General features: G+C 36.1%; 2 protein-coding genes across 3 annotated transcripts in view; one reads left to right on the top strand and one right to left on the bottom strand.

Annotated features, from left to right (window-relative positions):
• ODF2L (outer dense fiber of sperm tails 2 like) overlaps positions 1–27,487 on the top strand; it is a 312,052-nt gene that overhangs the window by 98,101 nt on the left and 186,464 nt on the right. The gene's annotated exons all lie outside the window — the stretch shown is intronic.
• The window catches only part of CLCA4 (chloride channel accessory 4), a 41,356-nt gene that overhangs the window by 12,872 nt on the left and 997 nt on the right, over positions 1–27,487 (bottom strand). Inside the window, exons 2-14 of the mRNA XM_002919385.3 lie at positions 23,955–24,095; positions 23,663–23,810; positions 20,980–21,088; positions 19,181–19,358; positions 18,599–18,817; positions 16,368–16,595; positions 13,671–13,848; positions 12,261–12,367; positions 9,545–9,760; positions 8,693–8,960; positions 6,652–6,822; positions 5,471–5,704; positions 4,725–5,113 (exon numbers count right to left, since the gene is read on the bottom strand). Coding sequence (XP_002919431.3) covers positions 4,725–5,113; positions 5,471–5,704; positions 6,652–6,822; positions 8,693–8,960; positions 9,545–9,760; positions 12,261–12,367; positions 13,671–13,848; positions 16,368–16,595; positions 18,599–18,817; positions 19,181–19,358; positions 20,980–21,088; positions 23,663–23,810; positions 23,955–24,095 — 2,586 coding nt within the window. The remainder of the gene's footprint in view (positions 1–4,724; positions 5,114–5,470; positions 5,705–6,651; positions 6,823–8,692; positions 8,961–9,544; positions 9,761–12,260; positions 12,368–13,670; positions 13,849–16,367; positions 16,596–18,598; positions 18,818–19,180; positions 19,359–20,979; positions 21,089–23,662; positions 23,811–23,954; positions 24,096–27,487) is intronic.

Here is a 27,487-nt window from a genome sequence, read left to right as displayed (position 1 = left end):
CACTAACAGACCAACCCTCTTTTCTCTCTCCTAGTTTTCTTCTTATACTGGGGAATAGTTAGGATAGTGGGATTGGTGAGTGGTGATAGCATAGTTCGGCTGACCCTTGCTGTAAGTAGATGTGGCTGGCAATATTCTAAGCTTGAAATCTGAGATACATAGATTACCTCATTCTTGGAATCTGGGAACACTTTTTGTTCTCAGATTTGGGCCTTCATGATAGATTTCAGGAAAATGGAATCTGGGTGAGTACTAAATTTTATCTTGTTTCAAGAGCAAAGGTCCCATACTGAGGGCAGAAATAAGAGTGCGCCTAGGAAATCTGAATATGAATGGAGGATCAGATGTGTGAATGGGTGAGGATTTTATTTGTGATGGACTTGATGAATCTCATTCAGTAACTTGATGTTTCAGACCACTTTGAAAACGTAATTATTTAAATCTTGTGGTTTTCCTAATATTGGGCTTTCCTGTGATGCTGTAACCTCTATGAGGACTGAGAATGTCTTTTTCATTCACCACTTTTCCACAGCACTTACTGCAGAATGATGGCAAATAGTAGGAGCCTCATAAACTGACAGACTGTCGGATAGGTGGCTCTCAGTGCTAGGATCCCTGAGTTTGGGATACAGCAATACAAACCTTGTTAACATAAAGTTGCCATAAATTGGGCACTAACTATGTGCAGGAATGGGGCCAATCACCTCCCATTTTCTAATGGGATTCACACAGCACTTGGAGGTGCTGCTAGTATCTGATTTTTACAAAAGAGAAAAGTAAGGCTTAACTATAGTTCAATTCTATACCAAAGTCTGTCTCCAAAGACTTAAAAGTTAAAATTTTTTTTATCAGTTTACATATATAAAGCTTAAAATATCAAATATTTCTATAGTACTTATAATAAAATATAGCACTTCCTTGTTCCACAAATCAAACCTCTCTTAACCACACATTACCTCTTCCAATTTCTACTCCTTCTCTATGTTCTATTTCACAGTCAGGATTCTTGAAAGGATTATGTATACATACTTTCTGTTTACTTACAACACATTCTTTCTTTACCACAATTGCCCTTATATGTAGGTCATTTGTAACTTTGTGTTGTTGTGCTTAATGACTACCTCTGTGCTTCCATGTTCTGTATTCAGTGCCACCAATGTGAAGTGAGTAATCAGCCAGGTCACAGGAGCTCATAGCCTCCTGCTTGTTGTCTTTTAAGATTATTTATTTAAAAATTTAATTCATTTAGTTTATTCATATATTTATAATTATTTTTAGTTATGTATATATTTATTATTTGTAAATAATCCATTTTTAATCTGGGGGAGGTTCCACACAACTCCGGGTAAGGAAATTCCTTGCTGTTCCACAATTGTCACTTGTCACTGTTGCATTCTTCCATATTTGATGTGGCCTTTCTGAGGCAATTTGGAGAAACTAGACTACATTTCCCAGAAACCACATGATTTTGGGTGAGAGTTGGTCAAAACAGACATTCACTTGAAATTTGAAAGGCAGAGGTAAAGCAGCACCCATACATGTCTGAAGGTGAGGTAATAAGAGGCAGTAAGAAAGAGATGGGCTGGCATCCTCCAACTCTTCTCCCTGAATGCTGGTCTTGCTGACTATACTGATGCCAGAACCACCACAGGACGCTCAGCAACAAACCCACAGAGGTGGTAGCTATGCAGAGGCAACAGTCTTCTATATGAGCCTCATTCACAGTCTTATTCCAGTTCTTGGTCTTGCTGAGCTCCCAACATCTAACACCAAAAACCAACTCCAGTGTTTCAGGGAGGCCTGACAGTAATTTTTTTCCTGGATCCTCCAACTCCTTTCTTCAGTTCTTTACTTCCTCAGCTTAACTCCTTTAATAAATTCCCTACTCTGAAATATTCATAGTGGTTCTGTTTCCCTGATGGAACTCTAATACCATTATTGTTTCAGTTATCTATTACTGTGGACCAAACTGTCTGAAAACTTAGTGGCTTAAAACAACTATTTTACTATTTTCATGATTCTCTGGCTTGACTGGGCTAAGTTAGGTGGCTCTTCTGCTAGTCTTACTTGAAGTTTGGTGACTATGAATGGAATCATGTAGAGGTTTGACTCATTTAGTGCTATGGACTGAACTATTTGAAATCTCAGTGGCTTAAAACAACAACCATTTTTCTCCAACCATTATATTGTCTTTTTGTTGACTGGGCTTAAAAGGGAGTTTCCTTTGTTGGTCATGCTTAGAGTCTGATGATCATGAATTGAATCATCTTGAGGCTTGACTGGGAAGTAGAGATTTTGGCCTCTTTCTTTCTCCATATAGTCTCAGAAACACTTTAGTGGTCTCTTCATCACTACAGCTGAAGTTTGTGTATAGAAGCTCAGAGTTCCCAAGAACACACAAGTGGAAGCTTTCATCATTTTTGCTATACTCTGTTAGTTAAAGCAAGTCATTGGGACAGCCAACATTCAATGTAGGAGGTGACTACCCAAAGCCATGTTGTGGTATGATGAAGATGATGATGATGATGATAATAATAATAATAATAGGAGATAATAATAATGATAATAATATGAATTGTGGATCTTTAGAAATCATTTTGGAGACTAGGTATATACTTTTCTGTTTGGCCTACAGTAGCCTGGCTCACTTCACTATTACTTCGAGTTGTGCTCTTCCTAGATTCATTTTATGTTGGTTTCACAATACATGTTTATCAGGCACTGTGTTTGGGTCCCACCATTTATACTTGCTTTATTAGGTCGTTCTGACCTGAAACACCAGCCACCACAAGTAGTATGAATAAGAGCATGAGAAGGTATTTCCCTCAGTCCTGGTTGAGCAGCTATGATTGTGAATGTATACCACCCCTCAACATTTAGCTGGTGACACTGTCCGCTCCTGCCTCTAGGGGCAGCAGCCACTTGGGTGGTTGCTAATATGAGCCTTTTTTCCATTCAGGAATCCTGCAGTCATTTGATTCTCTAAGGTTGGTACAGGGGTTGTCATCCTCCACCTAGAGCTGCTTCTTTTCCTTTACTAGGACAATTTAGATTTATTTTCTGTAGCTAGATTCCCTGCGAGAGGTGATGGCCCTGAGGTTCCTTTTCCAAACCTGGTACTTCTTTTGGTGATTAACTGGATCAATTATTAGACTATGATGCCATGTGGCCATAATAGAAGGCCCATGCAGAGATCCCATACTATATATACTATTACCAGTTTATTCTAGGCTACAGCCAGGATTGGCTTCATGGGCATGAGACATGTGCATTTACACAGAGAATAGGTCTTGGTCAATGCTTTGCCATTGCCATCTTGAAATTCTTTTTAATTTTTGAACAGGGATCCCTCATTTTCTCTTTTGCATTAGGCCCTTTGAATTATATAGCCTGTACTGACTATAACAATGTAACCATTCAGTTATTTGTCTGATTCTTACTAATTCAACAATTAGCTACTGAGGCAGATCTGGAAATAAAACTAAACTAGGGTCTGACCTGGAAGTCTGACCTGAGAGCCCACTACTGAGACCCACCTGAGCATAGCTATTATACTGGAGCATCAGGGAGGGTAATAACCTGGTTGGTGGGCTTTGCTTCTAGAGCAGTGGGGTGGGTAGAAAGGACACAGGGAATGTCTAGCTGTCATGTATTATTTCTGTTGCCAACATAGAATTTTAGGCTTTTATTCCCTGCTTAGTAAAAGGCCAGGTGTCTTATATTTATCCCTTTCCTATGTTTTCTCCATAAAGCATGTAACTATGGCTTTCCACTGTGCTAAAAGAATTTCTATACAAAAGTAGGTGTTTTATGTCCCATTTTGTTTGTATCATTATGGTCTCTGGCAGGTCTGGCCATGGTCTACAATGTGAACCTGCTCTTCCCAACCTACAGTCTCTTTAACTGATTTAATTTAATTGATCTTGTTTATTACTGTGGTTCTGACTAGGCTATAATTTTGAGTAATAATTAAAATATTATATTTTAAATGTTTTAGTTTTAGTTTTTTAGTTTTCAGTTTTCTTTATCTGAAAACAAGGACAATAGGTAGTAGCTTCAGTAATTCTTTCCTATAATAAAAGAAAAAATACATAGGTAGGAATGGCTTTTTAAGTGAAAAGGGATGCATATATATATATGTATATGAATATATTGAGCTGAAATAAGGAAAAACTGTGGTTTGACAGATGGTTACTGATTTTTTTGGTAGTATCTTCCATGTCAATGAATTATAGTCAACATGAACTTATTCATGTTGTATATATTCGTATGTAAGTGGAGGCTTTAGGTGAAAGCAATAATACCAATTTATACTTAAAAGTACCAAGACCAAATTCATTTTTTCTCATATATTACTTATTTGCTCTCTTACACTTGTATTTTGACTACTGAAATAGATAAATTTAACTTCTTGATGGAATTTGAATTATCATTCTAGAAAACTTTTGTATCAGATAATCAACATGAATATCAGGTATCAATATAAAAAAATCTTTATTCATATTCTTTATGACAAATAACAAATAAATAAAAAGTTTGAACTTTAATATTGACTTAATTTTCCAAGTACCCCTGGATATTTATATTTAATCAAAGTATTCCTTCTAGAACTCTTACAATTATTTTAATGAATTCATGGTCACACAGAATGAATTTCAAAAATTCAGAAATATCCTTCAGTTTGTTGTTGATGTTTTTTAAAATCCTGTTTTAGGTCTTCTTGCATTTTTTTTCTTGTGTAAGATAAAAATGGTGGCACTTAAAATAAAACTAACAATTGCCACAGATCCAACCACTAACAACACCAAAGAAGAAATGCTAATTCCAGAATTAGGATGACTTTCATCAGGATCAGGTTCTGCTTGAGGAATAAACAAAGCTACTTGTGCAATGTTGGATAATTTTGATGTCAAATTGCTTTTATCCACACTTTGAATGGCAATAAATATGTGAGTTGTATTTTCTTCTGAGATATTTCCTGGTTTAAATGTAAAGTTTTCTTTAGAGTTGGCCTCATTTGGTAACAGATGAGAAGTGTTTACTTGGAGAGCATTATCAAAATTGTCTCTTAGATCCAGGATACTTCCACTTATTCTTATGATATACCGTTCAGCTAAGAAAAAAAATTACATATAGCTTAGAAACTGGCGAATATCAAGTTAAATTCCATTTTATCCATTCTTTTCAAAAATGTTTAGTTATGCAAAGCTTATACTCACAGCCAAAGCCTTACTAATTTTTCAATGAAAGCTTAATTCTGATTTTTAAACTGCTAAATGCTATCTACTTTATTTGAAAAGTGGGACCAGTTTATAATGTGTCATGTTTGATTGATTTGAAAGTATCAGATTATAAAATTAATCCTTCACTGAGAAGTCAATTAAAAATTGTTCCCCTCCCATCTACACTTATACCCTTGCTTTTGCAATGAGCACCTTTCACTTAACACTACAGGTCACTTCATCCTTACCTTTTCCAACATCAAAATTATCTCCTGGTGCTGTCCACGTCAGACTGATCTCATCACCATCAGGTGTGGCCTCAAGGTCTGTGATTTGACTTGGTGGATACAGGTCAGGCAAGGGAAGTTTTGAAACATTTGAAATCACAAATGCACCTCCAGATGCTGTTCTGGTAAAACTCTCCAAGGTTGTTTGAGTATTCTCATCAATTTCGGCTCTTGGTGGATTACCTTCAATTTTTCCTGTGTTAAAAATTTGCTGTATTTAATAAGCAAGTCTATACTAGTATTTTTAGAACTCAGTGAATTGAATTCCTCATTCTACATCTTCCTGCTCCTCCCCTTTTTTCATACGTATACACAGTCACATTTTACTAAGTTTGGTAACCAAGTCATAAGCATCCAATTGATGGCAGAATTTTTTCTTTAGCATCCTGACCAGGGTATTGCAGGATAGAATCGGATAACAAATCACTTTGGAATTAAGGCTTCATTGAATGGGAATAATGTTATATAATTCAATATATGACCTTTAAAAAAAAGAATTGCAATATTTCTCAAATTATCTCCAAGCTAGGACTAAACCTGGGGAAATTTTTACTGTTTTCCTTTAAACCACTTGTGCCAGGTACAAGTGCTACAAGTGCTAAGGAATAGTACTTCAAGTTATATTCCACTTGCCAACAGAGAACCCCTAAAATGCACAAGGTAAGGGACAAGCTGAAGGAAAGCTAACAAAGAATGCATTCTTAATCCTAATCATCATCTTACGCTACACATTTTTGCTTTTGACCTAATAAAAACATTCAAAATAAATACTTACTCATTTAGGTATCTTTGTAAACTGAATCAGGTATCTATGTAACCTGAAAAATAAATTCTGCCACAAGCTTGTACTTAGGTACATAACACATTAACCTGTTTTCTTTATCTTGAGTTAGAAATTGATATATTGTTGTTGATGTTGGTTTGGTGTTCCAAACTAATGTAACAATGGCTGACATTTATTGAGTGCTTACTAGATGCCAGACACTATACCAAAACTTAGGTTATTTTGGAGGCAAACACAGTATGACTGAGAACTTCATTTCAGAAATGAGAAAAGCTGTACTTTGAGTTGTAAAGTGTTTGAAGCTTTAATCATGTTAACTCACAATTATTCAAGCCAGATATCAGATATCATTACTCACCATCCACTACCCATCCTGGTATACGTGCAGCTCTATTCAGTGGATGCCTTAAGTATTGTGCGGCCACATTTGCCCCTCTATGAGCCCGTACTTTTAAGCTATATCTGCCATTTTCTGAATAAGCTATAAAATATCTGGAGTACACCCCATCATTCTTGAAGGAATCGGCACCTTGTTATAGAAATGGAGGAATAAAGTATTATTGTGACGAAAAAGAAGTATTTATGAATTTTCTAAGCCAAGCATATGGACTTTATAAGCACATCCCCTTGATCAGGCTATTGTGATTGACCCATTGGGGAATATTTTCATTATGCTCTACCAAACAGTATCCTGTTGAATTGATATACCTTTGTGTTATTATATATATGCATATATATAAATCATATGCCTATGTATGTATAGTAAATACCTTCACTTTATCAGCTTCTATGCAGATTATTATAGTCCTCTTCTTACCATATTTTAGCCAAATGGTTTTCTTGCAGCTCTTACTTTATCTAAACACATTATTATCTTATCTCCTGCTCAAATCAAAAGGATCCCCACTAAAAAAAAAGTATCTTTGCATAGGATTTAATTCTTACTGTAGTCACCCAAAAATGACTTATTTTGACTTCTCTTCAACTACTTTTTTTTGTATTTGTTTTTGTTTTTGTTTTTGTATCCTCACCTCTTGCTCTATGGTCCATTAACTCCCTGGTCTGGCAGTGGAAAATCCCCATTTATTATTAGAATAAACATTTAGGGGAGCTCAGGAATATTGTATCATAAGTATATTTCTTGATATCACAGTACTAGAGTTATTCATTAAATTGCAAACACATTTCTCAGGGGGTTTAACACTCAAAGACAGAGTTTCTTAAAATGAGGTCCTTGGACAAGCACCACCTGCATGCCTGTTGATTATATTGGGAATGCAAATTACTTAGATCTTTGAGGGAAGGGCCTAGCATTCTGTGTTATAACAAGCCCTTCAGGTGACTCCTTCGTATGCTAAAGTCTGAGAACCTCTGCTCCAAGTCTTTGTTTATCACCAACACTTCCTTAGGTAAAGACATTTCAAATTAGCTAAGTAGACATCTGGTAAAAGCTTGAGAAATGAACAAGACACAGGTTAAGTTTTAACGTAGCATGGAAGGGGTTGGGAAAAGGGGAAAAGTCAGGAAATAGTCGAGGAAAATATTACTATACCAGATGATGGCGCTGAGGTGCACCAAAGAACAATTTTACCTTCTAAATTTTTCACAGGGCATATTCTAGTTGATGATGGGATTATAAATCGATTGGATTAATAACATTGCAAAAGATACTGATAGGAAATTCTGACAACTCAGAAGGTTATCCATATGGTAATTTCCTTGCTCTCTGCTCTCTCAAAAGAAGGATCAGTTCCCAGAACAGTCCAGAGTCTGAGAAAAAGGTATTATTCACCCATACAGACTAGGGAGACAGAGCATGGCCAATTCTGTGTCTTGTTTTCTGCCATTCAGATCTGGAATCCGATGCTATAGTGATGTCTCTCATATGTTTTGGCAGTTCTACCTGACCTTGGGCCTCAGTTCCCAAGACTACATTTTGCACTTTTTTTCCAGCTCTTGGGAATTACTCTTACCTGTTCCCCCTTCTCTGCCAGGGGCTCAAGTTCTGTCACTTAACCCCATCTGCTTGCTTGTGCTTCACTCACTCCAGCTAGACTTTCTTAATGATTTGCCCCTAAGAAACACTTTTTCCGAATTCTTAATGCTGTTCTCAACTTTCTGAATGAGACCTTCCTGACTGCTAACAGACATTGGTTGTCCAGATGACAAAATAATAATGACAGTAAATAACATTTATTGAGTGCTTACTATGTGCAGGGCACTTGTTAAATACTTCATAGGTTTTATGTGGACAGAATTTCCTGTTGGTCCTGCTGTTCATCCATACTTTGCATCAATTCTTCTGGTGTCTGTCCTATTGCCCCACATTGCTGCAGGGACCCATAACATATCCTGAGTTATGAAATTACAGGCTTATTCATAAAAAAACTGTGAGTTACCTGCACCATTATCCAAAAGTTCCAAAACTTCCGTTTTTCCATTATTTGATTCAATGAAAGCAGTCACACTGGCTCCAAGAATTGGTACATACCCTTGTAGAACTTCTGCATAAACAATCATTGGGCTGGGAAAACTGTTGGTGTCTTTATTCATTTTAGCATTCACTGTGATCGGAGGCACAGAAGAATTGGCTGCCTGAGAATTTACTGTGATAGTTAATGTTTCTGCGATTGCTTTGGCTTGAAGACTGTAAGTCCAAACACCCACCTAAAAATTCAATGGAAATATAGTAAATATCCATGATCAAGCTTTTTTGTGTTCTTACTATCGTAAAATAAATTTTATGTTACAGAATACACAGGGTTTTGAGAATTTTGAGGGTAAAAGGAGGAGAACTGAGGCAGTTTAGAGAGGGCATCCTGGCTATTGCCATACATGATTTCCAAACGTTGAGAAATCTCAGCTGGGAAAAATAAGTTTGGGAAAGTTTGCCTTGGTCTTGGCCTTTTCCTTTAACCTCAAAGTCCACAGATTCTATGGTCTGGTAGTGCTAATAAGGAATAACTCTATAGCTATCTAAACACCACTTGCAGAGAGTCTCCCTTCATTGCCTCTTTAAAGTTATTCTTAGCCTACCTAATTTTTTTCCTTCTCTTTCTCCTAATGTATACATTCTTTCTTCCTTTTTCCTGCCACCGTAATTTTGGGAGCACACAGGCATAGAAAGCACATTCTATTTTGTTATAATTTTGAAGATGATACAAGTATTGACACCTATAGTTGTGATAGTAAACAATGTATTTTCAGCTACAAAACAAATGTGGGAGGAAGTCTAAAAGCTAATTGCTTACCGTTGCAGTTCCTGGAATATTGAGATAGGCCATTTTGGAAACTGCGTCCACTGTGAAATTTCTCATTGGTGTTCCATTGGGATCCCAGAGAAAAATAACAGGAGCCTGTGTGGTCCATGTGATGAGAAAGAATGTGTCCTTTCCCACAGTGCTATCAATTATTACAGTGCCATTCATCCAGGAATTATCGTTGAGTGTTAATCCCTTACTTTCAAGCTGTTTAAATGGATTTTAAAAATTAATGACTGGAGAAGAGAGCAAATTTATTCTGTTTTCATTTTTCATCCAGTTTTTAATTTCTGCTGGAGAACAAGCTTATATAGGGCATCCTACCTTAGGCTTGTGATCTCTCTGAAAGCTGATTGGGATGTGACAGTCAGATAGTGTGGAAATACAGAGTCTCAGGAAAGAATAAGATATTATAAAAGCATTAAAGCAGGAGAATGGGTTTTATAGTTGGAGATATGACTCTATTATTTTTTTCCCATTGTCTTGGCAAATAACCACCCAAGTTTTTAGCAGTAAAGAGTGCTACAACCTCAGAGAAGAATTAGCTGTAGGATGTGTGTGCATGTGCGTGTGTGTGTGTGTGTGTGTTACTCTCAGTTTATCCATCTAAATGATGAACTAAAAAAAATACTTATTGATAGTGCCTAGAGTATTTGAATAAAGACACAGTAAAAAGAGGCCTCAACAGATAAAATCAGGACTATCAAATGATGAGACAAGCAAACATGGAGGTTTTCCTGATGTAAAATCTTGAAATAATTTTCACACATGAATAGAGTGAGTAGCACCAGACAGTAAACATGTCCAACAAGAGTGGAAAGAGGGCAAACTGTTTGTGAAGATTGGAATCCTGAAAAGAGATGTGAAAGATAGGATGTTCTCTGAGAGGAGATTCAAAGAAAATTTTTCAAGTCTTTGTGGGTAGCTCTTAGTCAAGGAAAGCCAAATTTACGCACTTTCCAAGTGTGTCATTTCAGGAATGATGGGAAATCTCGTTTCTATTCTTAACCAGTCATAAACCAAAAATACTTTCACACCAGTGCTGATAGAAGGGAGTGAATTCTACCCCTGAAATCTCATTGCAATGACAAAAATCTATGTTAAGTGGACATGTCTTTGAGTAGACCAAGTATTACCAAGTTAAATCTGAATGGAGTGACTTTTTCAGGTACCCCATCAGGAAAGTCTAAGAAAGTTGGAAGGCTTTGACTACATAGTAATACTAGGGGAAAATAACTGAGTAAAGAGGGAGATGTGGCCTTTGCTCTGTATTCTAGCTGCCACCATCCCCATGTTCCCATATACTCAGATTATTGCAACGTGCCTCTAACTTTTCTCACTGTTCTCTCCCAAGAGCTATACATCATGTACACAAATCCAGGTTGACCTTTCAAAAATTTGTTTTCCTTTAGTTATTTCTCTTAAGAACCTATAGGCATTTCGAGTGAGGGGGATAGAACTTTCTGCCCTTTCCACATAATTTAGAAAGCCATTCTTGAAACTTTGAGCATATCCTGCATGCATGTGTCTTCTTTCTGGATGATTTCCCACATTCTGCTCTTATATTTTAAAGTTCCTTTGGAATATTCCATTTTAATGTTCCACCATCCACTCAAAACCCAAGGTTAAAATAATCAGAAAATAATATTCTCAAAATCACTTCTCCCTGTTTACATGTCAATTTTGTCATCGTTTTTTTTTTCAGTCATCCAGATTGAAACCTTCAGAAATGAACTTTATTCTCCTTCAGTTTATTCTCCATACACTGCCAAGCTACATCTGTTTTTTAAACTGTTTTCGGGGTGAAGCTGCAAACCCAACTTCCAAACCAATCTGCACATATTGTCTTAACTCTGAATCCTATACGTTCTTGCTCTTCAGTGTTGGAGAATAGAGGAAAATAGGTTTGTTTAGGTGATCATGGCAAGTTGTAATGTGGACAGTAACTTGATGAACTGGAAGATGAAATGACATGATACTCACTTGATGGGAATAGATATTGATAGAAACAGAATTTTGTAAAAAAATATTTTGAAGGAAACAGGCTGTGTTGACATTTCACATGGGATATGAATGAGGAATGAAGAAGGAAGTTGTAAAACTTTTGAATCTAAATAGAAAATGGTGATATTGTTGAAACACAAATGAGAAAAGAAGTAGAGTTCAGAAGAGAGATGAATAAAATAAAAAGTCAGCGAAAAAAGTGGTTGAAGAAGTAAGATAAACCCTAAATTTGTAGATATGCAATGATTATTCACTGTCTTTTTTCTGATAAATTATTTCCAAGTTACATTGCTTTCATTTTCAAACTGAGTTCTTGAGTGCATTCACCTAATTTAAATCTATTTCACAACAGTGAAGGGTGGGGGAAATTTTGGAAGCATGAGATATTTTTATGCTTTCATAGAAAAATAAAAGCTATATTATGAGACAAAGTCTATTTTTGGCAGAAAATTTAACATTTTTGAGTTTTGATGTTATCCCTTAACCAAATTCTGTGGGAAAAGAAAAAGAAAAAATATACCTGCTATTTCACTACTTAATTTAGTCATATCTAAAGAATAATTTCTATTTCATACTGAAATTTTAATTTTAATTAAAAATTTACTTTGAGAAAAATATAGGACTCAAAACTTACAACAACTGAATTATTTTTTTGGTTATGGCTAAATGTAAACACAAAGACCCGAGGAGTGGAAACTCTGACCTGAAGAGGCTGTTGGGAAAGATCGGTGTTTCCTGATGCAAGGGCCCCGAAAGCATCAATGAGGCCGTTGTTCTGGGCTTCATCAGAAGCAAAAAAATGGTTTCCTCCTAAAATATAAATACATTAAGTAGGTTGCTTTCTAGAAAATATATATTTTATGATTAATAAGGTAACAGGGTAAACAAAATTATAGTTTCTGCATATATTATTAAAATAGAACAAAGTCAGGTATGTGTAAAGATTAACAATGAAATGTTAAATTGTCATAACTAGGAAATGTAAGCGACTTTCATACCCCACTTATAGAAATATTCCTGTCTGAAATGCATGAAATAATCACAGAATATGAAAGATGTTACAGTTCCACATATTAAAGCTCACAGACTGCACGGCCCTTTAGGGTAATTGCTCACTTTTATTTCAGATACAGTTATGATAATTCCGGCCTTCAGATTTTTTCAGCCAAAGTGGGTCAGAATCAGTTCAGAAAGGTTAAAGAGCTGTCATATTGAGGTATCCTGACAATAACTGGCAATGGGGAGATAGAAAAACAGTAAGCAGTAGAGACAAATTTAAAAAAGCATTACTTTGGATGGACACTTGGGACAGAAATAAATTTTACAATGGCCATGAAAGTACTTTGAAATGATGGGAGTTTGTGCAACTAAGCATTAACAAGCAAGTATATATTTGGTAGCATTAGAAGTCAACCCAATACAATTAGTATTCATAATCTTAAAAATTTTGTTTATTCTACTATGTACAAGAAGGCACAGAAAACATGTGGTCCATTTTCATTATTTGTCTGTACCTAAGGTAGCATCTGCCCTATAATTCATCTAGAAATTTTATTGTTATTTAGATTTATTCAGCCTGAGAATTTGTTAATCCCATCTGGCCCCCACCCCAACCCCAAAGCCTATGCTCTGGTTTCATGAATTTCCCGCTCTCTCTCCATGTGCCTTGCCTTGCATTGTCACCCAACATGAATTTTTGTTCATGACCTGATCATCTTCTCTCAGCCCTCCTTTCTCCAGAAAAGTAAACACCTTGTTCAAGGCCCAGCTCAGAAGTCACCTCATTTCCCATGCTTCTTTCTCTGACTCCATACAACTCTGGGAGAGTTTATGGTTCTTCTGCTCACATAGTGCTTTATTTCTATATATTTCTCCTGTCATGGAAGGATGTTATCTGATTATGCTATTATTAGTAGTTTTATTTATTTATCTCTCCAGCCAGAAGGACTGTGAGCACCTTGAGAACAGAGATCAGGTCTGGTTCGACCCTGGTTCCAAGGTCCTGGCATAGCACTGCAGGGCAAGAGCTTGAGAGAAATTGTTGTCAGCCTTTACACTTATGCATTGCTATCAAAGGACTTATATATATATATATATATAGGTCATATTTCACCTGTCATAGCACTCATCTCTATGACGGCTTGATCAGCAGATGGTCCCAAAGCGATCAAATGAATGATAGCCCCACTTTGCGTCACTTCATCAATACAATCCTTTGCAGAGTTATCCTCCCCATCGGTTAGCAAGACAATTTCGGATCCATCTATTTGAGGGTATACTTCTCTAATTACCTACAGATACAATCAGAATGTAATTATTGGTGTTCCTAGATCAAAAGACTTACAGGATACTAGAAAAAAATGTGCAGAGAAAATAAACAAAAGGGTGCAGAAAAGAAGAGATAACATCTGTTTTAAAATAATAGAATCTGCACTCAACAACTTTTAGGGGAACTTAAACATGATTTTATTTTCTGTCTATCTGCTGCAGGGAATGTGTGTTCAAATGAAGTTATGTGGGTGCAGGGCTATGAAAAATTCTACTTGGGTTAAATGACAGTGACATTTCAGTCTGAGGACTCAGGTCAACCAGACACCAAAAATATAACTGCAGAATGTGGCATTAAATATTTCTCTGCTTTCTCTGACCAGACTACCCTCTAACAAGCCCTCAGTGTATAAAGTCTATTGCATATACAGCTACGTGCATTAAAACTCTACCTCAACTTTTAAAAAGGATTAATGATCCCAAATTAGGGAACCTTTAGTATGCTTATAAAGAAAAGATATGGAAAGTTCTAAGCAGGTCAAGTTTAGGGATCTTGTTATATAACTTTTATTTTACCTCTAATAGTAATGAGCACAAAACCAAGAATATTGGTAGTGCTCAGAGAATACACGAATTATATTTATTGAAATTGAGTTCTATTTGTGGCTTGAACCCATTTCTTATAAAGCCAAACAGTTTGAAACTCAGAGTTCTGAATCTAGGTGCCTATAAGAGAAGATAAAAAGAATTTATCCCAGGATAGCAACCATATTTCATCTTTGACAGCTTTAAATAGTAGTGGCTTCTTGGCACACCATTTTGAGAAATTGAGTCCAAGCCAAGAGGAGACAAATGACAGATTATCAGTGGCTTTGATGAATGTGGAGTGGAGGTGTATGTAGATTTGCAGAAGAGGGTTTAGATAATGAACTACTGGGTATTATATAGGACTAATGAATCACAGACCTGTCCCCCTGAAGCAAATAATACATTATATGTTAATTAATTGAATTTAAAAATAAATAAAAACAGGAGGGTTTGGAACTTAGATATTCCTAGTAAAACTGGTGTCAGGGAACAAAGTGACCAGACTCATTGTAATTTTTGCATGTTTTTAGGCAAACAATGGCTTTTATATATTGTAATATATGTAAAATATGCTCTGACATACATTAAAATTAACAAAAAATAAACAATGCTTTAATACATTTATTGCATTTATACAGCATTCTCATCACACTCCCCCTACATGTCTGAGTGAAATATATATTATATATTGTGAATCTTATTTTTATCCAAATATATATGACCATTGTCATTATCATGACATTTGTGAAATATGTATTTACTATATAATAAATATTTTTTATATACATAAATATAGCATTTCATTTAATCTTCATAATAGTCCTATGAGGTATCTTGTTTTTCCTATATTTTATAAATAAGACACTGGGAGTCCAAAGAGATTGCAAACTTTGCCTAAGATCACATAGTTAGTAGGTGGTAGAGCCAGTACTCTGATTTTAAAACTCATGTTCTGACGAGTATTTTGACCCTAATCATGACTAACAGCCCCTGCTACATCTGCTTTGATAAACATCAGTTTTCCCCAACTGAGTGTCACAGAAACTGAAATGAAGATTGGCCCAAAGTGGAGTCATACCATATAACTTGCTTCATTGTCTTAGGAGTTGATGAGTTTTGCTGCCCAGGCATAAATATTTATTTAATATTTATTGAGCACTGACTGCTGCATGGTAACAAGACAAAGTCCCTAACTTCATTTGGCTTATACTATAGTGGCATTTTAATAGTCATTTATTCAACCATCAGTTTATTCATTGATTTACTGATCCATTAAAAAATCATTAAATGATTTTTTTCTATGGGCTTAGTCCTGTGCTTCTTTGTATTAGTCATGTTAAAATTAGGCAGTAAATATGTGTGGCAGCATTTAACATAAAAATGTCCTAATTATAAAAAAGAAGAAACTACAGTTTGGCTATTGTGAACATTGCTGCTGTGAACATTGGGCTGCAAAGAGGAAGAAATCAGAGAGGGAGACAAACCATATGAGACTCTTGACTCCAGAAAACAAACTGAGGGTTGTGGAAGGGAAGGTGGGTGGGAGGATGGGGTAACTGGATGATGAGCGTCAAGGAGGCACGTGATATGATAACACTGGGTGTTATACACAACTAATGAATCATTGAACATTATATTCAAAACTAATGATGTACTATATGTTGGCTAATTGAATTTAAATAAAAAAAAAGAAGAAACTAGGTGAACGGATTAAGAGGTACAAACTTTAAGTCATTAAATAAGTAAGTGATGGAGATAAATGTATGGCATAGGGAATACAGCTACTACTAATATTGTAATAACTTTGTATGATAACAGATAGTAACTAGACTTATTGTGGGGATCATTTTATAATGTATAAACATATCAAATCACTATGAAACTAGTAAGGTATTGTATGCCAGTTATACCTCAATTTTTAAAAAAAGAACTACATTTGCAATATGATTTTCACCTGAAATGCTGATCTCATTCCAGCACAGATGGAAGTTCCTCCATTAGCTGCTTTAGGTAAGCTCTCCAAGAGGTTGTTTCTTTCCTTGCTGCTTATTATTTGGATTAGATTACTTTTAATGTTGGCTGTACTATCAAAGTGCACCATCCCTACCCAGGATCCATTTTCAATGGTCTGCAGCAGGAAATGTTTTGCTGCTTGATTCATTCGATTTAGGCGATTAAAACCCTGAATAAAAAAGATCAAGAAAAACAACCAAAGGGTTTTCAATTGGAAATAATAGTAGATCACATAGAATGAGTGAATAACATTTGTTGTTAGTTTTTTACCAGTAGTAATAGTGTTATTAAAGAAAGCAATTTTCTTTCAATTGATAAAATTGAAAAATATAGTTATGTGTATTATGGAACACATATGGTATAGTAAGGAGCATAGGCTTTAACTAGAGCTGATTCTTGGCTGCTAAGCACCCAAAGTAAAGGTGGAGGGTAGGTGGGGGTTGGGTTGGAATTGGGGGGTGATGACTCACATCTTAGAGACTGCCTAGTAACTCCTGGGACCCTTTGATCCAGTCGTATCAAGATGAAACCGCTCCCCAGATTCCACAGTATCAAACCAGACTATCATGGACTCCATCTAGAGACTGAAATCTCCCCATCCACTTGAGGACTTCCCAAAAGATGAAACTTACTTAAGATGCAGCTACATTTGGAGAGGCCCAGTACCTCCCTCCCTCCCACATTTCCTCTTCTGCTCCTAACCTCTTCTCACCACTTTCCTACCAATGGATTAAATGGAATTAATTGGAATTAATTAGCAAAGAACTCATTAGAACTCACATCCCTCTTTCCTAGATGAATGCCCAGGATGTAAGCCTCTTCATACATTTGTCTTTTCTAGTCCCTCATCACCAACTGATCTGTGGTACCCCACTCGCCCAAAACAACCCAAATTTCCCTCTGAACTACCTAGAACCTAGTCATAGTGAAAAACTGCTCTTACATCTCCATCTTTGAGGCTCTCTCTCTACCACTTTGTTTTACCTTTAAACTTTGCTCTACCTGTATCTTGTCCAAAGGATGTTGCTCATATTTTCCCAATAAGGAGCTTCATCTCTCCCCAGCAACACTTCCTAGAGCACTTCTATGTATAGGTTTCTAGCATTCTGATGCTCTTTCTGAAACTCTGCTGTTGTGGATTATTTCATTCAGCTGCATCATCTGTGCTTTTCAGTAACCACCTAGGCCCCTTTTGTTGAAGACATTTTTCTTAATCTTTAGCATTATCTGTTCTGCCTCAAATGTGCCATCCTTCTGGGTGCCTTATCACATTATGTATGCTCATTTCAACAATTATTTATTGAGTGCTTATGCATGATAAACCCTGTTCCAGGCAAAAGGGATGCAAAGATGAATAAGACACTGCTTCAAGTCCTAGAGGAGCTCCCAGTCTAGTGGGAGGGAAGTGTGTAATTTCAATATAATATATAGTAATAGAGGTTTGCACAGGTCGTTGTGGGACACAGGCAAAAGGACCATTAGTCCAGCCCAGAAGCTCAGCCCATCTCCTCCGGGAGGAAATGGGTACCTCTAACAAATTTGAAGAATATGTATGAGTTAGCCAGGTAATGGGGAAGGGAGAGAAAATTTTCAACTGTGAACTCTTTAAGGATATGAGTTCTATTCCTAGAACCTGGCACAATGCCTTCCATTCACTGAATGATAGTAGAAGGAATAAATGGCTGAATCTGACTGTATCTTCATAATAGTGATGCTTTTCGTCTGTGTCTTTGAGTATAAAGAGGTCATTTATATAGATGATGCAAATAAGGTAAAGCCACATTAACAATTTTTCTGGTTGATCTTGTTTCTTGACTTGGAATGGAGTCCAGAGGCCCTAATCCCCTCTCTCCTCATGTCTGTTAAGTGTTTCCAGTAGAAAGCATGTCTATGTTAAAAATCTGATCCTAAGGCTTTACTAAAGGGTCTAAAAGTGCACCACAGTAAACTCTCCATTTTCTGGAGTTGGATCTTCGGTTAGGTGTTTTTAACTCTATTGCCATACTTCTTTCATTACAATATTCGCTGCACCTCTTGAGGTCATGATCATAGGAGGTGATAGTACTTACGCCACCACGAAATTTAGAACAAGCAGGTAGTGTTCAGGGTATTCTTAGCTATTCAGTCACTTCTGTGTCCCTATATCCAGGAAAAATGAGTACACAAACTTACACTCATGCTTCCAGACTTATCAAGAACTAAGCACACAATTCTTTCTCTGATCTTCAGCAATGAGAAGACAGGTGGAGGGGGTGGTGACACCAAAGATGTTGTGTTTTTAAAATCCTCAGAATTGCTGATCACCTCCCATGTACTTCTGGAATTGCACATTTTGTTTTGTAGGCTTGGAGCTTCTCTGTTATGGTTTTCTTTATTACAGAATTCAACAACCTAAAAGATTAATAAAGTGAAAAAAACCTTTTTATAAACAATGCATTTAAAATTCAACAACAAATCTGAAAAATAAAAAATCTGCCTGCTAAATATGTCATTTATTTAATGAAATAGGATTCACTGAAGAATCATATAATAGTAACATAGATTTTGAATAATTATAATAATAGCTAACACTTGCTAGCTAGCACTAGATAGCTAATGCTAGCTAACAATAGCTTACCATATGCCAGTTAATATTTAAAGAACTCTATATTAATATGTCTAATCTCTCAGGTTACCTGCACAGATATTTTATAAACATGATAACATGTCCTTGAATATAAATATATGCTGTTAAATTACATTTGGCATACTTACAGAATTAATACCTTGCATAAACATTATAGATGCCTTTTCAGTTTGATCTTTATCAGGGAAGAATTGACAATCTTTTTCATACAGTTTTGTCTTAGAATCAATTCTGCATCCTCTAGTTGTACAACTGTTTCCTTGACACTTATAAACTCTATTTATACCAGAAATACCTATGGAACATCTGAAAATATTTAACGATTAGTCTTTGAGGCAACTTAACAATTAAAATTTTTGAAAATCTTAAGTAGTCTTTCTATCGAGGTTCTTAATAATGACCTGTATATCAAGATCTTTATTCTTATTTATGTACCATACACATCCTGTTTTTGACAGCAACATTTAAGAGTTCCTACTAGAGCAGTTATCTGTTTTTCAAGGAATTGCAGAAAGAAATTCTAAGTGGGATGTCTAGTATATACAATGGCTGAGTTTCCTGTTGTGATTAAAGCTGCTGCTGCCCTGTTAATGCTAATTGCTGGAGATTCCCCTTTTCCAAACATCTCTCCTGGGGGCCTTGCGATGGTAAATGCACTGTTGGCATCTTCAAGGGGCAACTTGGGAAGACACTTACTCTTGGTACTACCTTAGCTTGAAGTTCTTTGTAGAATTCTTTTTAAAGACGTTATCTCCAAAAGAATGTGATGTGGCATAGCTACAAATGTTTTGTTTTTTCAGGAGTATTTTTATCCAAAGCAAAATGTGGCTTAAAGGAAAGATTGAGGTACCATTTAAGACAGTAGTCTTTACTGGTAGGGACATTTTGACATGTTTTATTGCATGGAATTAGCTACTGGTAGCAGTGATTATGACAAATATGCTGGAATGTGAATTATCCCATCTTTTCAATGTGTTTCCAGTTCAAATTTAAGAAGCAATTACTAGATTTCATTCAGTCATTTAGGGAGTCTCCTAAATATTGTATGTTTCTATTGCCCCAGAACTCAATGAACATAGTGATATCTACATTAACAACCATGATGACTATTCTATAGCAGAGACTAGACATTTAGGGGGAATAGGATATAACCAAATGTAATCATGTAATACTCCTTAAACACGTGTGCTAAAACTGATGGAGCAATTGGGCAGAGGAAGGGCCTTCACTGAAATCAAGTATCTTTCAGTTTATACTTTTTCTGATAAGTCCATAGAACCAACAGGGCATCTAAGATTGATTAAGCTGATAGCATCTAATTTTAAACTAACTACCAACAATTATTTTGCTCTCTTGATCTTAGAACTAAAAGGATTATCTATGATTAACTGTGATATTATTAGATCAGTATTTTTAAATGAACTTTACAAATCCTAAGAAATCTTTGTCTGGCTCTTTGAAGATTGTTTTCTCATTTGGTGTGCATTTACCACTATTTCTTAACCTTTATTTTTTGTTCTTGTGTAGCATAAAAAATTTTGATTTGGCATAACCCCTTACACAGAGTACAACTTCAGCACAAACGAGTTCTGGCAGCTATGGTAGAGAGGTATAAAAATATGCCAAATTGGCTACCAAATGCTCTTGAAGTTATGTGTATTTTAAATAGACAACCAGCTACTTTAAGGTACATTTTCAAGAAAGAAAAGAAAAGAAAAGAAAAGAAAAGAAAAGAAAAGAAAAGAAAAGAAAAGAAGAAAAGGAAAGGAAAGGAAAGGAAAGAAGAAAACCCAGAAAAGCACTCTTTTGTGATATCACATCTATTATCTGCATTGGGATAGTAAAAAATTGATATTTAAAAGAAATTAAGCTAAGGAAATTAAGAAGTTATAGCCTACAGTAAGTAAGAAAATTTAAATGGTCATGCCTTGTTGCTTCAATTCTTTTTGACTTAGCACTGTAGAAAGGCTCATCTTCATTGTACTCATCAAACACTCCCCAGCGGAGATGGGCCCACTCATGGACAAACAGTCTATCTGTAGGAAAATATTTCAAATACATGATCATCATTCAAGTGACAAAATTGTCCCTCAAATATTTTAAGAAACTTTTCAAATAAAAAATTATATTTAGGTTTTAAATAACTGCTAACATTTATATTTTTATTTATAAAAAAGCATGTTATATTATATAGTGTATCATCTTTTTATTACACAACATGTTACATCAACAAAATATTTATGATGTATATGCTATAGGCAGAATAGACTGAGCTTTGGGTTTTCGCTCTTGGGGGGCAAAAAGTCTTACATATTACAATGGTTTTTAGGTCTCCAAAGCTTACTCCTACCAACAACATAAACAGATATATAACTTATCTTTGATATTAAAATTTCATTAGAATGTGATTAGTTAAAAAATGTCTATAAATGCTCCTGAGGAAGTTGATAATGAAAAAAAGATGGAAAAACACTGTTATAGATGATATAAATTTTGGGTTGTGTCCAAATAAAGTGATTAATTTATAGTACTTAGCACATGTAAGTATTAATTATGAGAAAGCAATTATTATTAATTATATATATTCAGCATATACTAAGTACTAGGAAATACAAAGATGGATAAGATGTAATCCTTGACTAGGAAAAGCTCAAAGAGAGGGAGTTGGAATTTAATTTTTTTTTTTGGCTAAGGATTTTAAGGTAAATGGAAAAATAAAGGTAAATCCACAGCTTGAAATGCAGGAAGAAGAAACAACTAGAATTTCTGTTTTAGCAATATTAGGAAAAACTTCAGAGGACATAGAAATGGAGAAGAAGAATTTGGACATATAGTCTGTTCTGCTGTAATGTGTGTTTCTCTAGATCTAAAAGTAGCGGGGGAGGTGTCAGTATTATATATAAGTCACATTTCTTCTTTAAGTCCTTACTACTCAAAATGTGTTCATTGGACTAGAAGCATCAGCATCACCTGGAGGCTAACAAGAAATGTAGAATCTTGGACCTACTCTAGACCTCCTGAAGCAGAATCTGCATATCAACAAGATCCCTAAGTTATTCCTCTATGTACTGGACTTTAAAAACACTGGTTTAAGGTTTTCTAGGCAAATGGAACCAGATTAGTAAGTGTGAAATTGTACCTTTCAGTATGGGAGGAAAAAGCCCTTATATCAGCGACTACAACAAGGATTTGGTACATGGCAGGTTGCCCTGCCTCCCATGCCCACTTAATTTGCTAAGAGAGTAGATTTCAGGTGCTTTCACCACAAATATTAAAATATATATATAAAATAAAATGGAAAGGATAGGTAACTATGTGAGGAAGTAAGTTAATTAGCTCTACTAGAAAGCTCTGTTTTCTCAATCAAGGCATCTGTTGATGGGATTGAAAAGAATGGTTATAGATCTTGAGAAAAATAGAAGTTTTAGAAGGGCTGCTATGGGGAATGAGAAAGGGAGCCAAGAGGAGGTAAGTTCAAATATTGTTGAGTAGCTTTAAGGGCTTCCCTGAGCTTGGAAAACCTGTTTATATAACAATACCATTAGTTTTATAATTTTCTTTCACAGTCTTGGAAATACATTAATAGGAGCCAAAGGAAACTGACTGGAAACTCAGTACAGAGGATTTGGCAAGTTGAATGAAACATAAGGATATGAATGGTGAAGGAGTTGAGGTATTTATACTTATAGTTGAAATGACTGATTTTGCAGGATATGCTAGCTAGGAAAGAGACTGTAGGTTAGAAAGGTGCAAAGTATTAGAGGTGCCAAGGACAGCAGACATGGTCAGGCTAAAGCTTGAGGGACAGATGAGATTGGGGTGGGATAGGATGATAGAGCTTTTAAGTTGGGGTGGGGAACAGGTACAAGTGACGATGAGGACCAGGGCTAGCTGAACATTTGGCAGAGAAAAGAGACCTATTATGTGCTCATTGAAAGGGCAATGGGAGAGGAGATTTTAGGATTTAGGAAGGTTTTCACTGAATGGTGACATGTGAGTTGATCCTTCCTTTAACAATGATTTGTATTAATATGCTTTAGTTCATTTGAACCAATGATTTTAACTTTTAGATTGAACTAGATGAAATTGTCATTTTTCTGGATAAAAATGATCACTTATAGACAGTTCATCTGGTTAAACCAAATAGGTTGATTAATAATATCAGCAACTAACAGCCAATGAGTGTTTTCTCTTGGCCAAGAACTGGCATCCTGGCTCTTTCTAGCTTGCCATACATCTGCCTTCCACAGAGGCAGCTTATGATTGACTAACATCCAGCTGTAGAGAACTGAAAAATTTAAATAGAAAAAGTATGCCTTAAAAAATGTATTGTCCCGTGTTCAAATTTCTGTAGACATTGTTCTGACTATATTTATATGAATTATCTAACTCAGTGTTCACAACAATTCCCCAAGGTAGGATACCTTCTATTTACTGTCTTATAGGAAATAAGAACAGAGAAACTAGGTTATTTGTTTAAGGTCACACATAATTGATAAGTCAGGAGTTGAACCTAGAGACACTGACTCCAAAGCCTGTACACTTAACCTGGATACAAAACTGAATGTTGGAAGCATTTGCAAAACACATGTTTTAACAAAAATTCCTACCTGATGGTCCATATTCCTTTTGTTTTTTTCCAAGTATAAAGTCAGGGGTGAAATGAATGTATTCTCCTTTTTCTTCACAGGCTGTAAACTGCCTGGTATATGGTTCATCTCTACCAGGGAGGGTAGGTGGTGCAACTAATACATCGGCCTAAAAATGTTTAAAAATACCTTTAAAACATCATAAATAGAAAGGGTAACATTCGCTTTAAAAAACTCTAAAACAATCAATGTGCTGAAAAACTGGGGATCACCAGAAAATATAATTTTTTAAGAGAAGTGTTTTGACTCTTACGTGTTTGTAGCTTTCATGTTTTGGCCTCTTGTATTGTGGGTTTTCCTTCCAGTTGCTAGGAATTAGTATTGATACATTTTTGAAAAAAAATCTCTTTTCTGTGGCTTCAAAGAGGTAAGTAGAAGCTGTAGTTACCATATCCTGTTATAAAGGAAAGAATACGTGAGGATGGCCAAGTAACAGTGGACTAAATGAGCAGGGCTTCATCACAGGCATTTCCCAATTTAAGAGTGGATAGACAAAGAAACTGAGTAGTGAGCAGGGTCTCTGCCACACAGTTCCAGTTCTGCTATTAGTCCAAAATTGTATCTTAATCTTATACATTAAAGGCTTTGAGTTTTCTATAACCCTTCTATAGCCCTTTGGTGTTAAGAGAAATTATGTAAAATGACAAAGGCATAGACTTTCTTTTTTTTTCCTTTTTAGAGAGAGCAAGAGCACATGCGTGTGAGTGTGGGATTTGGAGGGACAGAGGGAGAGGGAGAGAGAGAATCTTCAGCAGGTTCCATGCCCAGCGTGGAGCCCCTCACAGGGCTCAGCCTCACCACCCCGAGATCATGACCTGAGCCAAAATCAAGAGTCAGACACTTAATTGACTGAGCCACCCGGGCACCCCTACAAAAGCCTAGACTTTAGAGTCATCTTCTTGGTTCCAATGTTGGCATTAGCACCTTCTGGGTAATAGAGCTTGGCCAGTTTAATTCTCTGAAGCTCAGTTTTTTCGTCTCTTAAATGGACTATTACAGCCTTTCTTTAAGGTTAATGTAAACATGAAATGAATTATGTAGTACCCCACACATAGGCAGTCATAAAATCGGTTGATATCATTACTGTTAATAAGTCTCAGTAGAGACCAGCCTTAGCCGATGCAAGCTGAGAACAGTCTGTAGGGATGGGACATAGGAGAGTTTTTTATTATACTCCCGCTCTTCAGGAGAGGCAGCTGGATTGAGGGCTTGGAGTGGAATGATAGAAAATTTCATAGGAGATGCAGAGCTTTCTAATCATAGGCAGAGCTTGCTGCTCTGGCAACAAGCTGAAAATAATATCACTTTATACTGTTCAGTTTCTTGAACCCAAAGGTGCAATGATTAATAAGGGAGATAGTCTCTTTCTAGAACTTACTAACTAGTGGGGGAAATAGATGGATGAATACTTCTTAATGGTGACCTATTGTACATGATCAAAACCACTGAATAATTGAGGGATCCTGGGTGCTGGATGACAATATCAAACTCTTCCTCTTGCTGGTAGTATCCCAGTCAACAGTGTTGTTTCCGTCAGTGTGGGCTCTCCTCCTCCATGATGCTTCTTGACCTGACACAAGCCCACAATAGAATTATTCTTCTTCAGGAATCCCAGGGCTCTCTGTCTTGTTCTTGTGAAGAGAGTCCAGTGTACTGACTCATATGCATTGAAGAGATGAGCAAACTGATTGGGTTCAGAGCCATGGGATCAGTCAGAAGCCAGAGTGCCGTGAACTGAAGCCAAAGAATTAGCTACAAGTTAGGAAATGGTCTTCAGAGATCTCCTAAAGTACATTGGGAATTACTTCATCACTGACCTAAAGTGGGTGAAAGAATTCTCTACCTGTTCCCTAAGGATGCCTTTCCTCATTTTTGTTTCAGAATATTTAGATATCAGCCAGTTGTCACATTTTGCTTGAAGTGATGGCTATCTCTCTTTCTATGAGATAAAAAGTATATATGGTGATTTGAATTGTGGTATAGATTAGAAAAGTAGGTTGCTACATACAGTTGTGTGGGTTGTGCATTGTATAACTCCTAGGGATTCCATTTACTTTGTAGTATCCTTAACTCTGTGCAACTGCCTTGGGAAATGGCATATTCTCAGGTCATTGAGGGATTTTACAGACCCTGTGACAGATGACTGTGATCCATTAGGGCATACTAGGATGGCTAATAATTGTTCTCACAGCCTTTCCAAGCAAAATTTCTATAATACTCTTCCAAAATTCCTTCTCAGAATTCCTATAATATCCTAGTTGGATCAAAGATAATTAATATTATCCATGTTTCAAAATATAAGTACTTTCAAACCAAAAAGACACATGAATAAAAGAAATAAGGGAAGTTGACAATTGACATCTCAGGTCATGAATTATGAATAAACTCAGCATGAATCTTATTATGGTCAGATAATATCCCCAAAGTAAGTTGGTTCTGCAAGTTGGTTCACCAGTTAGAAAAAAAGAGGTTTTTTTTTTTTTTTTGTTAACTTATATAAGACAGAATTCAAACCCAGATTTGTCAGCCTTCAAAGCCAATGTGTTGGATCTCAGCTGTAATTGTGCTAATATTTAATGTGACCTTGGAAATTATTTACTTCTTCAACTATCAGTTTTCTCTTCTGTATAATGTGGTTGAGAGAATTTCACAAGGTTGACTGATAATATAAATGCAAGGACTTTGTAGAGGGCTGGGAGAATGTCAGGAAACATTGTGTAATCTAGAGGCATGTCTACTTACTAATAATTGAACTTTTATTTGTGGTGTTCAGTAGAGGATATTTTAATAAATTTTTTTGCCCCTATAAATTATTCTTTCAAATACTGATTTCTGATGTTCAGAAAAGTTTGAAACTGACTGATTATTCCTGAACACTAAGAAGCCATCATTCAGAATCAGCTATATTAACTGCTATTCAAGCCTGTGCTCTTCAGTAGAGGAATCTTTATATTTCCCTGGAATTCAAAAGTTATCAATAAATGAACACTGCTATGCTTCAAGAGTTTATTCAGAGTGAGTAATAAATGGCAGCCAGAGAATCACGTGCTCACCACCCAGGTCAAGCACATCAACTTCTGATGGATAGCAACATGCATGCAGAAGGCTAAATCAGTGAGCATCAGGATGCAGTAGGGGAGGAATTGAATGTAAGGAATTAGTAAATATTGATGTCAGGGACAGGCAGAGCTAATTTGCATGACTGTAACACCAATCTCTTTATTACGTGAAATGATATAGTCGGAAGAAACTTTAGAAATCAAATTCCTTGGTTCAGTCTTGGAGACTTTCCCTTCTCCATCTGCACTTCCTAGTGAACTCATTTATTCCCATGGCTTTAAATTTCATTCTGCACACTGATGACTCCCAAATTTTTATCTCCACCCAGATTTCCCCCTTGAATTCAGATTCCTATCTCAATCTATATGGATATCTAATAAGCATCTCAAATTCAAAATGCTTCGAACTAAGTCCTGATTTCCCGTCTGCCAAATTTTTCCATTTACAGTCTTCACCTTCTCCACTGATAATAACTCTGTCCTTCTCAGTGTTCAGGCCAAAACCCTTGAAGTCTTCCTTGACTTCTATTTTTCCCTCCACCCCTCCCCCATGCTACATCTAAACCATCAGCAAATTTGTCTATGATACCCTCAGAATATGTTCAGAATTATACCACTTTAATGATCTCTAGCATAATATCCCTGTTCCTGGTCACCATCACTTCTCACCACAACAGCTTCCTACCTGGTGTCCCCCCACACCTCTATGCTGCAACAGGGCTATACA

This window comes from Ailuropoda melanoleuca, chromosome 2 (genome assembly GCF_002007445.2).
Source record: "Ailuropoda melanoleuca isolate Jingjing chromosome 2, ASM200744v2, whole genome shotgun sequence".
NCBI lineage: Eukaryota > Metazoa > Chordata > Mammalia > Carnivora > Ursidae > Ailuropoda > Ailuropoda melanoleuca.
This window is presented reverse-complemented; position numbering and strand designations above follow the sequence as displayed.